This window comes from Falco cherrug, chromosome 9, assembly GCF_023634085.1.
Source record: "Falco cherrug isolate bFalChe1 chromosome 9, bFalChe1.pri, whole genome shotgun sequence".
In the NCBI taxonomy this organism is placed as follows: Eukaryota; Metazoa; Chordata; class Aves; order Falconiformes; family Falconidae; genus Falco; species Falco cherrug.
In genome coordinates, this window is record NC_073705.1 from 30,636,081 (window position 1) to 30,650,821 (window position 14,741).

General features: G+C 35.1%; 1 protein-coding gene across 5 annotated transcripts in view; it reads right to left on the reverse strand.

Annotated features, from left to right (window-relative positions):
• Nucleotides 1-14,741, reverse strand: part of CPEB3 (cytoplasmic polyadenylation element binding protein 3) — a 92,344-nt gene that overhangs the window by 44,845 nt on the left and 32,758 nt on the right. For 3 of the 5 annotated variants that reach the window (XM_055721519.1, XM_027803904.2, XM_014279183.3), the window contains exons 3-4: nucleotides 14,537-14,696; nucleotides 2,627-2,683 (exon numbers count right to left, since the gene is read on the reverse strand). In XM_055721519.1, coding sequence (XP_055577494.1) covers nucleotides 2,627-2,683; nucleotides 14,537-14,696 — 217 coding nt within the window. The remainder of the gene's footprint in view (nucleotides 1-2,626; nucleotides 2,684-14,536; nucleotides 14,697-14,741) is intronic. The other 2 variants (XM_027803916.2, XM_027803910.2) reach the window with 1 other exon arrangement.

Consider the following 14,741-nt stretch of genomic DNA (forward strand, 5'->3'; position numbering starts at 1 on the left):
AAACCCCTAGTTTCAAAAGGCTGTAATCAGTAAATAAGAATACCAGCTGAAGTACAGTTGACAGTGTTGCCATAAAGAATAAGAAGGAGCTAAAGAGACAAACACCCTCCAGAAAACTTTACTTCACATGTTGTAGGCAGAAGGGAAGTTTTACATTGCTGTTGGCCTGAGCCTATGTTGTCTTCCAGCTTCAAAAGACTGCGTATACTGCTAGTAAGAAATTGAGCTTTGAGTAATAAATCTTAAAGATTATTACTGTGTCTTCACAGGAAAGGAGAGAAATGCTTATGTAGCAATGAGTATAAATAGAACATGATGTTGGGATTTGCAGATTCAGCAGACAGTGTTTGGTTTTAACAAAAATTATATATAGGTATTATAAGTATCATGATTTCTAAAAGTTACGTTAAGTTCTCCAAATAGTTCAAAAAATTCCTGGGATGAAATATCCTTTGGGGATTTTTAATTTTATTTTACTTATTTTATTTTTTTAAACCCAAGCCACAATTATGGCAGCACAGGAAAGCATATTTCTTCTTGGACTAACTTTCCTTAGTCTATTTCCCTGTGACAAGGGGAATGAACCACGTGGGAATTACATAGTCCTAAATTTCTCAATTTTAGCTGCATACAGAAGAGCATTTAAATCACAGAATGTAATTTTTAATGTACTTGAATACTTGCTTTTATTCTCAATCCTTCAAAGATTTAACAGCAAAACCCAACAGGTTTCACAGTACAATAATTCTAGCTTCTGGGCTCTTAGTAATAGCCAAAAATGGTGCGGCCTTGAAGAGAAGAGATGCAGGAGACTGGAAATACATGGGAACTTACCCAGACTTTTGATTTGCACTGAATTCCATTCAAAAGAACAATCACTACTATTTTGCATAAATTGTGTATTTATGATTCCAGGCTTATGCAAGTCTGTAAATAGTTAATACTTCAATAAACCCATAATATTTTAAATACTGGAAATACATAAATATATTTTCTTTAGGTCTCTCAGTCAGCTACATTAATATTTTAGCCATACAGCAGGACTATAGCTGCAAAGGATTTTTTTTTTTTAATAAACAATTAGATTAAATAGCTGCTGTAAAAATTGCAAAGTAATTAGGAAGAAATATTTTCTGAAATATTACTTCCATTAAAAAGGCAAGGGCTTTTTTAAGTTTATCTGGCAATGACAGGATAAAAGCGAGTTGTCCCAAAATGAAACAACCCTGATTTGCTATAGTACAGAATATAGTGTAGCTTTTTGTATTTCATTCCTGTCTTTCAAAAAATCTCTGTAAGACTTTGTAAGAAATACTGCTATATATTCCATAGTAACTGTCAATTTTTAAAAGTAACTCAAATTCAACCATAATCTCCCTTCCGCATGATTATATTACTATTACAATCAGCTTATTGAAATGCCCACATTAGAACAACAAATACATTCTGAGATCAGAATTCATGTCAAATAGCAGCAGGCTGTATTGTGTAGAACTTATTCACACACACGCACACCCACATGAACAGCTTCCTCTTTTAACAAAGTCTTTAATTAAATGGAGCACTTCCAGTTAATTACTTTATTTCCTGTAATTTCACATGTCCATAGGAAAATGAGGTATATATGCTAACTATGACAACAGAAACTCTGCAAAATATCACCCCATTATTAGCAGTGTAAAACTTAGAAAAAGAGCGCAAGCAAAGTCTTACAAGATCCAAAAGCTGGCATTTAAAGCCAAATGTCAAACTCTTGCATCTTTTTACAGATTTTCAGTTCTTCACATTTATAAATTATTTTTTAATTCTGTTTGGTACTACACAAAAACCTGCAGTTTTCAACTACACACAGTATAACAAACTGTGCAAAGGCAAAACAATTTGAGAGGGGAGTCAGTAAATTAATCCTAACACCTCTAATAATACATTGTAAGCAAAACAAGGCATTTCAAAATAGTTCTTCAGATTAGATGGACAAAAACTATACTTTGATTTGCATAGTTCAGTTTTACATTATTCTGGTGGTGCCTAACACCCCATTCTCCACCACCACACACCCCCAACACAAGGCTCTCTCTAGAGCATCCAGATCCATTTTCTGAATAGAAATGTTCATGACTGGATCTTTTTTTAATTTTTATTTTTCAACACAAACAAAAGCAATAATCTTTCAGTGAAGTGCAGCCCCACACTTTTTCTTCATTATTTAGATGTCCAAACATTCTCTCCAGTCCTGTCTACATTATGTTTTCGGGAAACCAACAAACTCTATCAGTCAATGTAACTGTATGCAAAACTTCTAACAACTTATCCCAACAAGAAGAAATATGTCTGGAAAGATATTAGAAATTACAGATTTAACACACATACACACCTACAAAAGAGGGAACAACAAGGCATCATGAAGCTTTCAGTGGAACACACAAAGCTATTCTAAAGCTAATATAAAGAATCACCAATTCTACCAATAAAATTAGAGATGAACGATTTATGAAAAGAGGGTGCAACAACTTCTATGCAAATATTATTATTATCACACATTTATGTCTAACTGTACAGTTATGTACACAACAAATGTAAGAAATAATAACATGACAATATTAGTCACTAGATATTAACTACTTACTGTTAAGAGCCATAATATTGTCTGTTCCTGGATGATGGAAGTTTATTCCCATACGCCCTGCAATGTAAATAAAAGCTATTTTCAATGTTTTTATTTCAAAACTGAATTAAATTCATTAATATGAAAAATTGCTAAAGTGAATGAACATTCAGGGTAGCCAAATCTTCAACCTACTGAAGACAACTTCCCAAGAATACATATTTACAATATTTAACTCCATAGTACCTCAGTGTTATGTATTTAAAATACTGAAAATCACAAACCAAACAATTAAATAATTATCTTTGAATACATCCCTTCCCTTTGTAGTAGGAAAATAATTACGTTTACCCTTTCAAAATAAGGCCTCAAAGTTCAACCTTGCAGTTATGCCACTTATAGTTAGCTTCAAGTAACAGGTACAGCATTATAAAAACTCCACTGAACTGGTAAAAATAAATCACTGTTTTCCATACCACCTGTGACACCAGAAGCTCTCGAGTTAATTGCTGGAGAGAAGAGTGCTTAGCCCAGTTTTGTATTCTTCCCTAAAAAACCTGCTATGGCTTACTACTTGAGACAGGACACTAGGTTGGAGGGAGAGTTATTCTCATGGAGTACTTTCATATATACTTTGGGAAATATTTATTCTTGACCCATAATACAGAGCCATCATATACAGAAGGTTCACCATGAAATTCAAATGAACTCTGCTAGTGCCAGTTTCCAGGAAGCTAGAGAAATACAAAATAGTACCAGTTTTCTCAGGTGAGATTTAACACTTGAAAGCTTGGCTTAAGATCTTTGATGACTACAGGAACTGGAAGTGGGAGCCAATTTAGATGGTTACTTTGTTTCAAAGGAGACTCAGTCCACTTTTACCATCCAAGCAAGAAATGAGCCAACTCTGCTACTGTTAAGATTCGTTTTAGATAGTATTTAACCAAGCTGAAGTATTAAAAACTTACTCTGAAGAAACTGTGTAACAGGACTTTCTTAATTAAAACCCTGAAACAGTTTAAAAGCTGTAATTGGTATTAGTCCTCATTTAGAAAAATATATAAAAGGATCATTATAGCCACATAAAACTTTTATTTAATTTAAGTAACAACTTAAGTTACTTATAAGTGTTGTAATCCACTTCATATGCTCTCCGTTTCTCCAGATTTGTGGTTAAATTCGGGAGCAAAGGAAGCAAGCAGTTTACATTTCTTCACTACATAGGCACTCAAATATGGGAGCTCAAGACCTACTTACTATACTGAAGAGCCAATATAACCATTAAGTTGCTGTACTTCTGCAAAACCAAGTTTTAACAACTATGCTTTGACAAAGCAGAACTAAAGCCAATCTTTTCCAACATTTTTAGCTCCTAGCGATAAGTTAAAGCCTTCTATTTCTAGTCACAGAAACTGCAGTGCTGTAATTAATATTCTTTCTGAACAGATGCAACATGAACCTTCAGTACCCTTCTGAAACGAAGTCACAAGCAGTTTAAGAAAAGCAAATAGTTATTTTCTTCACATCATAATTTTCTGATTCTTTCAGAAAGAAGTGCCACCACAATAAGACTACGAAGCAAACAGCACCTCCAGAAAGAAGTGAGGGCAGAAAGAAGGTAAATAAACTTTCCATTTTCACTTTCCAACTCCTTGCACAAAGCTTCTTAAAGAGATCTTCATTAATTACTGTCATAATTCTCTTATACATATTTTCATATTGATCTGGCACTACAGAGACATTAAAGCTGCTATTATTTGTTAGCATAAGCTTGTGCTAAAATATTTCAGAAATCTTGCGAGACTGACATTAATTCCGTTTTCTTTAACAGCATATTAATGAGTGTGCGGTTACAGGTATTACTTGTAAAGAGAAAAGGTGTATATAATAATCTATACTTGTAAACTAATACTTGTAATAGACAAAAGGGAACAGCTATGAAAAAACAAGAGTAAAATTTGAATGCATAATGCTTGGATGGGCCCTTCTCTTTTCCTTTGCTGGAGCTGAAATTCTGCTGTTTGACCAGCTTCAGAAATAGAATCGTATCTGTGACATCTGGGTTTGTTTTTTTCCTCCCTCCAGGCTGTCACTGGACCAGGTGCTGCTTGTGTGACATTTTGTCACCTGCCCTTGGCCTGCTATTTTTAAACAGTTCTTGTCAGCTATCTTTTAAGAGGAGCAGAAAATACAGAGCAGCACAAGCAGAAGAACATGTTCTCACACTGAGCTAAGCAACAGTGCAGAATAATTCTGTACATCTTCAGAAGTCCCCTAGTGCAATTCTATAGAAACAAATTAAAGGAATACTTTCAAAACACACCTGTATTAAAAGCATTCAAAACAGATTGGTAATGGTACAATTATAAGACAATTAGTTAATAATTATATAGCCTTTCATGTTAGCTACAACATTTGAGTATCATCTTGTTTTGAGCAAATTATTCAATTGAAAACAAAGGCCACATGCAGATTACAAAACTGTGTAATTATCTAAGGAAAAAGAAGAGAGCACAAGAAGGAAATTATAAATATATTCATTTAAAGGTGCAACGTAAGACTAAAATGTAATTAAGAATATGCACTTTCAAGGACCTATTTGGGTTAAACGCAGGAATTACTATCAGTAAACAATTTTAAGAAAAGCACATGTATGCTACCTGGACCTTTATGAAGTCTACATAAGCACATATTTCTAATTATAGTTTTAAGACAAAATCTCTGGATAAAATTTCTACTTTCAAGAATCTTAAGCACAATAATCAAAAACACAGAGAAGTTAGAGCACAGACGTTATGGACTCCAGCAGTTCACTGAAGTCATAAATAGGAACCCTTCCAGTAACAACATCCCTAGTACTTGTATTAGGTGTACATCTGCCATTTTCAGTTTGCCTGTCTTGGTTTCATAATTGAAAATATACTCAGTAGATAGTTATGTGCTTTTATAACACACACTTATATTACTGCAGTTAAGGCTGCAACAATAATCACTCTTTTACATAAGTCTTTTCAATTCCTAATTTAAAAAAAAATAATCCAGTTTTATACCTCTTGGTCTTTAAGCATTTCAGAGTATAAGGGTTGAATGATTCTTGTATAGCCCAGGCTCCTCTCTTGCACATTTTAACATTGTTAAATTCCTTAAATTCTCTCTCCTAACAGCATTTGGAGACACTTTTCTGGTTGGACTGCCTAATTGTTCTGCTGCATGTCCAATATCATGCTTGTCACGGCACAGTGCCAAATTCCTTCTTAGAGCACATCTCAAGTATGCACATCTTCTCTTCTGTATTATATTGGAAATATGACATTAAATGGAAATTAACTTCACCTCATTCTTAGTAGAAAAGAGTCATGATTTTGAAACAATTCTGAAATCTTTCCAATAACTTAAGTATACCCTTCCCACATAGAATCCCTTTATTAAATCTTTCACAAATATTTAATCTGATCTTTTTTTTTTTCAATTGTCTAGATAATTTCAAGTTACACAAACAGTTTTGAGAAAGACTGGTGTTCCAGAAATAACAAATCTGGATATCAGGCACAGCTTTACCACTGTTGCAGTTTTTTGACAGTGTTTACTGCCAGGCTTTCCTGTGGTTGTCCCCTTAATCTTAACTTTAAAATCCACTATTTTTAGGAGATATTCAAGCTTATAAGCACAATCTGTTTACAAGTGTAAAACCAATCTATAACCTCATCTTTGTATAGATATGCTGATATTACCATTATTTTTCTGCATCTGAAACAAACACCAGTGATTAATCAGTTCCAGATCTGTAACTATTGTTTTTACCTTAAGGGATTTCTGAATTTATTTTCTCTTTTTATTAATTTTCTTTTCCCGAGTGTCTATGGTTTTTTTGGACTGAAAGCCTGATCAGATCCTGCCACGAACACTCACTCAGTGAAGGAGTTTTAAGATTACAGTTACCTGTTCTCATCATTTTCACGTTACAAGAACCAATGTTCATTGGTTATGTCTTGAGTAAAACTCACACTAATTCAGCAATTGGTATTTTGCATAAGGTTTACTAGAAAATAGCAAAGTTGACCTGCTTTTTACCTTTCCTGAACTTACAGGGAATGAGAGCTTCCTGTCATGCAGTTCTTAAAATCATTATTGATATCATTATTGATATCAGTTCAAAGTTATGAGTAGTGACTCCAATGGCAAGGTCAAATGAAACTGGCAACAGGATTAGGTCTGCTATACTTCCTTAGTAATAATACCTCCTTTATCATTCTTATCTTTTCTATCAAATTATTTCAGAGTTGGTGCCAACAACAGGCATTACAAAACAGCAATGGTTATTGGGATGGATAGATAGCAAATGGGGTAGAGCAAAGGTTAGACACAGACACATGCAAAAATCAAAGCCAGACCAGTATTCCCTCAAACATCTGAAATAAGATTATTTTGACCCATATGTATTTGGGGGTCTACTTTAAGCACAGCCTAACAACACACATACACCCCCCCATACCCCAGCTCAACCACGAGTCTTCGCTCCATGATTCACAAATGGCCAACAAGCATGAAGTACATGTGTGTATATACAAGAATTTTAAGCATTTTTACCTGAGTAGACCTCAAACCGCTCTCTCCCCTCTTCCCCCAAAACTACAGGCACCTGAAACTGGTGCTACACTAACTCAGCGTACATGCACAAAACAGTTTCAAAAGCAAGAACTGCGTAAGCAAGGGTCTGCACAGAGAATCATAAAAATAAAAGGTAACTCCCTGAAGAAGTTTGATGGCTTTTTTTTTTCTTCCCTTCTTCCCCCCTCCCCTCTTTTTTTTTTTTTTTTGAGGTCTATCTGCCATTTGTTCACACATAATTTAAACACCTACTTGCAACTTGCATATCTTTTATACATCAACATACTCAGCAGAACAAAAATACTAGTATTTGCCAGAAGGGAAATACTAAGAACGATTACTGGTGTTACACATCTGTATTTTTACTGTGCAAATACATTGTGGCAATGTGAACAGAACTGTATAATTATCATCTGTATCAGTAACAAAGCTTGCTGATACTAACATCTTCCTACCACTGACTAAACAAATATATGCCATCAGTAGAGAAAGCAACCTATAAAATATAACAGCATCTACATTACAAGAGAATGCACTTTTCCTAAGTAAATAGCTCCAATTAAACACAAAGTCTTGCATATATTTTAGTACAAAGATTTTTAGCTTGAAAACAGTTAAATTTTCAAAACAGTAGTACTTTAAAAGCAAGACCTGATGAACATAAAAAGAAGTTTAGCTTTACTTCTAAAATACACCAATATGAAAGCAGATTTTTCCATTAGCAGTCTATGCCAATATATACAAAACGCTCATAACAGTAGAGAAGTAAGAAAGACAAAAAGGGCTTTAGGTCTCTGGGGCCAGTCTTCAATAGTACAATGAAAAGATGGAAATAAAGAGAAGGAAAAATGGGTATCTGCATCAGCACTCCTTAAACTAAACAAAACAAACAAAAAAGCACCATCAGTCCTGCCCAAAACAGATTCAGCAGGTCAAAGACAAGGACATGCTGGATGCCAGCAGCAAATTAGACAGTATGATCACACTACAGGATCATTGATGAAAACACTTAATTTAAGAAATATGAACCATTTAATGGTCATATTCTGTACTGAAGAGAAAAATATTACAGAGAATTTTCTTAAATACACAGAGTTTCAAATGGAAAGGAAATAAGAGTATGTTTCCTTTAAAAGGATTAACTTGAGTGGCCTAGTTTTACACACAAATAGATGTGCAAACACACCTGTCTGCTCACTCTGGTTTTTACATGCATTTACAGAAAGGTGTCTGACGAGCATCAGGATTTCGAGAAACACTGTTACAGTGCACTTTTTTCTAATGAAGTGTTGCAAAAAGCTGTAAATGGGTGGCACCATTTCCAGGACTGAGATGACAACATTTGTTCTGTTTGCACAACCTTTGTGTTCAGTTGCTGACTGCAAACACAAATACGATCTATTCACCTTCACTCTTCTCAGGTCATGTGGCAAACTTACTGCTTTGCTTACAAAAAGCCTATGAAGAATTAGAGCTGAACAAAATCTGATGGCATGCACTGAATTAACTAAAGATCAAGGTGGAAACGTAAAGGTCCATTCTATATGTATTAAAATATCATCCAAGCTTTATACAATCTTTAAACACTCCTGTCAAACCTCAAACAACAGTTAAATGTAAACAGGAAATCTTGAAATCTTACTTAGTTTTCATGTGACCTGATACAGTCTTCACAATAGTTAAAAAGTAGTAACGCCAGTAACTCCAGTTTTCTGTTGTCCAAATATATGGTGTCATTCATTTTAAATACTGAAAATCAAGATAAAAAGTTTCCCCACAGACACTGTTTCTACCTCTGAATGAATACATTTGTATTCAAAGTCTCAAACAATCTCAGAACAGCAAATGCTAAGAGATAGTCAGGGAGCATGTACATTCTACTGAAATATTATGACATAATCAACACATTTGATGTAACCTTCTGCAGTATGATATTCATTACAATTAGTTTTAATAAAGCCTACTCTTTAAATTCTCCTTGTACATATGTTGTCTCCAAGTACTCATACTTGAAGATGTCACATTCATACTTTTTTAAAACCTCAGAATTTTTGTTAGTTAGGGGTTTGCACATTACAAAGTGTGTTTCCATTCTGATTTAAAATAAAACCCAAATATTAGTTAGCTACTGTAAGAGTAAATTTAAAAAATTTCAAAAGGGACATGATTTCTCTCCTCAGTTTTATTTTTTATTCAGTTTCATGACCTATCAGTAGCACATGTGCATAGCATACAATCTAACACAGCTGAAATGTTTTATTTAATTATTTAAAAATAGAACAAAGGCAGCTGCTAGTTACTACTGATCAAAATATTTTTTACAGATCAGAATGCCTCTGTTTGTGTTGTAATGCAATAGTTTGACACGGATAAACTTATTGCAACAGTGACATATTACACCATAGACAGAAGACACTTTGATGTAGAAAAAAATGTTTTTGTAGTAAGTAGCATCTACCCACAGCTATTCTGACAATTCAGTTTTGCCCCACAGCATTAGGTAGAAGCAGTATGTAAATACCAACAGGTTACAAAATGCTGCAAATATACCCTTTCCTTGTTAAAGCAAAACTCTCTCCCATAAAATACATTATAAGCAACTAAGAAAACAGACAGTTCAGGAAAAAACATCTTAGAAGATATTGCACACTTCCATCACATAGGCCTGGTTATGACTGACACAGGAAACAACTAGGCACCCTTGGCCATATACAGTAACTAGTCTTTAACTAGAAGAAGCTTAACAATTCCTTTACTGTACTTTGTTTCTCCTTTTTGAAAGGAGAACAGGATTTATGACTATTGACTGAAAGAGAAGTGTTGAACCTGGTCTTGATTGCACAGAAAGCAGGTAAGGAAGCCTGCCTAACTGCCTTGAGAGAAAACAAGACTTGCTTTTTAATGAGTTTGCATTCTTTAGCTCTCAAAAGCATGAAAATGGCAAACAATTTGTAAAGTTACACAGTTCCCAGACTACAAGGACAGAAAGACAGGAACATACAGCAGGGTACCCCTATCTGGCAGAAAATGCTGAGAAAAAAAAAATCAGTTTTAGAAAGAAACAGAGTAAGAGCTGCCACCAAACACCTCCTCCCAAGACCTGGCTCAAGATAAAATGTGATGTAGATGGGTAAGCTGGTAATTTACCCTAGTCCAGAAACCTCAAAGCTAGGTATCAAATCTCTGTTACAGCAAGAAACACCCAAAAAGAACTAAGTGACTCTAGCTCTCCTAGCTGGAGAGCACCAAGCCAGCCTGTCACACTGTCTTAGCACTCACTAAACACAAGTAATTCAGTATTGCAGGACTGAGCATCAGTTAGCTTCTGCTGCACTAACAATACTTCAGCCTTTCCCTTGTTCCACACTTGAAAGCAAACACCACCACCCCGGAAAAGCCACTTAATCACATGTACTCTCAAGGCCCAGTGGATCACGCCTAAAAGAAGTGGCCTGCTGTGTTGACCTTGAAATAAACTCAATTTCCATTGCCTGCAGGACAAAGTCTGATCATACCTCAGATTCAGAGAAACTATAAAGCTTCAGCTATTACAAACAAGTGGACAGGCTTTTCCTTTCCCATCCCTGAGCTTCTCCACCACCTCCACTGAACAACGTAGAGCATGAGGAACTTACACCCAAGAATGAGAACAAAATATTCCAGAACCATTTCAATTTGGTCTTCACATCAGAATCTTTTATGGTTTCCCATCCACATTCTAACCTACAGCCTTTGTTCTATATCTGAGATAATTATGTTTTGTTTCAAGTATCTGCTGGGATGCAAGGGGGCACATATGCCAAGAAGGGCTATGTTCCAAGCAATGTTTCAAACTTCCAATAAACCACCTGCAATATTTTACTAATGAATACATATGCAGACAATACTTCTAAAAATACGCATTTCCTCAAGACTTTGTTGCTAGCAGCAGGCTGAAATGATCCTGAAATAGCTGCACTGGCTTTGTAACATGCATTGGAGGCTCCAAGATATGCATAGTTTTTCTAGAATTAAATCCTTCTGTGTTTTCAAAATCAGAGGCTTTTGGTACTTCGCCTTTTTACCTCTTCTGTTTAAAAATTTGGGTAGTAAATATAAGGGCAACTGACAGGCAAGCACTGTTAGCTAAAATTTTTTGAGAAAACAAGGCTTGTTTACCAAAAGGCAAACCAAAAGTCATTTGAAAGCCATATCACTGTTTTTCTTTGTTTTTTAAACAAGGATTTGTGGCTGGTTTACTTTCTTATCTATACAAGAAAAAGCTACACAGAACCTAAGAGCAGACAGTCACAGATGCCAGAGGAAGGGAAGATTTAAAAGGGAAACACACACCTAGTTTACTCCTGAAAGACAGAGGAAATAAAATGAAGAGGAAGTAGCTATGAGATTTGATTAAATTAATAAGATTGAAGAAAAAGCAGTTGAAATTTTGCACAAGAGGCATTCACACAGTAATGTCTATGAGAAACTGAAAAATCAAACCGAATGACATAACCAGTACATTCAAAAAGCTTCAAGGTAAAAATAAATAAAAACTTGAACATTACTTAAGAAACAAGCAAAAGCAAGCAGAGTCAGTAGCATACTTTCTCAAGGTGATTACAGACTAAAACATGCTGCTACTTTAAGGGGGAGAGCCAGAGGAGAGCAGGATAAATAAGAAGAAAAGCAAATTAGTTTAGAAGACAAGATTAAGTGAAATTTGAGGAAGGTGCAGAGAAGGACAGCAGTTGAAAACCTTCTGCATCTTTGGTGGAGGAAAAGCAGAAATGTGAAGGTACGGGGGAAGAGTCAAGACCAGTTTTCACAGACAAGGCAACAAAAAAATGCAACAGGAAAGCGATTTGAGGAGTAGATCAATGTTTGCAGAAAACTAGTTAGGCTTTCATGAAAAGGTTTCAGTTAAAATAGTTAACACAGATCTGTTTAACAAAGAGGAAGACACTTCTTGGAAGGGAGAACAAACATGTCCTGAAACAGCCACTCCTATGAATATTGCCAGTCATGCTGCATAGGGTGAAAACAGAAGTAGAGGAAAGTGCATGCTAGGTCAAGCCAAGGCTGGAGGTTAGCAAAGTAAGCCCTGTAGTTAGAGGGAAAAGAAAGCAAGGCAGGGAATTAACCATATTCATGGGGGAAAAAACAGCTGGGCAGAGACAGAGATAACTAATACTAAACAAGACTTCTCCCAGCAATTACTGGACTGGAAGCTGCTAGACAGCTAAGTAACAAGGCAGAAAGGCCAAAACAGGTGAGCAGCACTAAATGAGGAAATGAGACAGACAGAAAGAGCCTGTCCAGTAAGTGACAGAAATGTTTGTTTAAGTAAAGCCAATGGTCGCACTAGTGAATAGAAAAGATCAACTCAAACTTTACAATTAATATTCAACTCTTCAGTTTTACATTTTGAGCAGAGGAAAACAGCTCCTACTGCTTTCAGATGTCCATTTAAATTAGTCAGTCTTCTACATAAATTGAGAACCTAGGGGAGATGAAAATATTAAGTTTGATTTGGAAAGAATACTTTTCTTTAAAAGCATAAAGATGCTTAATGAAACCAAGAACTTCATTTCTACCTCACGCAAAATACCAACATTACATAGCATTATGACACTCTGTTACAGCTGTGGAAACCACTTGCAACACTTATAGAGACTACATCAGCTGAGTATTGGAAGCTATTCTTGATAGAATGACCCAACACCACAAAGGAATTAAAGATTTGTACCCATTATTATTTTATGTGCTAATATTCTGACTAAAATACATTTCAAAATGGTTATAAAGAGACAATAATGCAAGTATAAGTAAAATTGCACTTACATGATGTTAAAGTCTTTTTCTAGAGTAATACAATTTCTAATCCAATCTTTCATTTTTTCCATGCTCAGGTTCAAACAGAAATTCAGTCTTTAAAAAATTAGTCTCAAGTTGTATACTTAAATAAATACCAATTTTAAAAACCATGACGTTTTAGCTAGATTATAATACATTTAATAAGATACAATAAATACTTAAAATCTACCTACCAGCAATTTGTTGGTTTTTTGTTTTGTTTTTTTTTAATAACAGCCATATGAAACGTATATCCAGCAGAAATCTCAATTTTCGTGAGCTTGTTTGTTATAAGTTTCAGGTTTACACTTATTTTGGAGGACTATGATCAGAATAGACATGAGACAGTATTTCTTTCCATTTTAGGTAGCTGAATAATGGCTAAAGACACATGAAGGCTATATAGCACAGAGAATTTCAAGATAATAGTGGAAAGAACGGGTTACATGAGCAGAGAGCACAGAACTCAGTCTGTTATGGTTATAAAAAAAAACCAAACAACTTTGTACCCAGAAAGATGGTGAAAAAGGCACAAGACCTTAGACCAAGAAAAAAATATTTTTCCACATGTAACATATAAATGGGGAGAGGAGCAAACGAGGCAATCGTGTATATAAGCATTAGCATAGGAAATGCTATACACAGCTACATTTCTTCTCTATCAGTTCCAGTGTCCTGACTTCTTGAGAGTTTGGGAATCATTTCTAGTTCAATACTTTCTTTGTATATGACTTATTACTGGCTTCAGTCTTCAAAGTCAGCCAGAATGCATGTGAGCAAGAACGTGTACCTATCTTTAAACTTAACCAATGGAAGATTAAGACAGAGGAGTGTGCAGCTGCATCAGGAATATTTATTCATTGAAATGCTGCCACAACCTTTCACTATTCAGTATCAGCTAAGTATTAGAAATGCTTTTATCTCCAATGCTACACCTGGTAGAACAAACATTGTTTAGTAGCATAAATAATCAAAACTTTCCCAGCACTTAACATCTAATAGCTTTTGACTCTCCCTGACAATTTCAAATCCAGATTAAGATTATTTTTTTTTTTAAAGAAACCTGAAAGAACTGTAACGAGTAACTTGACAGAGTGGTTGTTTCAGAACCCTGTACACTAGCTGATGATCCAAAACTAAGAGTAGTATTAACTTTGAATAAGATGTTGAACATAGAAACTGGACTCCAGTTGTACTACACATTTTCTGAACTGAGTGACTGCAGCAGGAAACCCAACTGTGCGATTTGCTGAGACACAAGCCTAAGTTTCAGAAATGCCAGTTAGATAATATTATGATTGTGCACTTACGATAAATGTATACACATTTCACCTTATCCTCCTATAGTAGAGATGATTATCTTAAGATGGGAAAACAGATGCTTTACGTAACTGACAACTCATTCATTAGCAAAAAGTTTATAGCAATACTGAAAAGCTGATTTTTGTTTAAGCACCAAGCAAGCATGGACATATGAATATTCCTAACCTGTAAAATGATTCCTCCACATTATATCAGCGAAACTCATTGGTGGGCCACTGGGAGGGTAGTGTTTACCTTTCAGAGGCTCATGATCAGTCCTTATCATATCCATTAAGGAATTTTCCAAAGAGTGCAAGTTAAAAGTGTCATAGGGCCTATTCCGGTCCTAAAAGACAAAAACAAAAAAACAAACAACAAAACAAAAACAAAC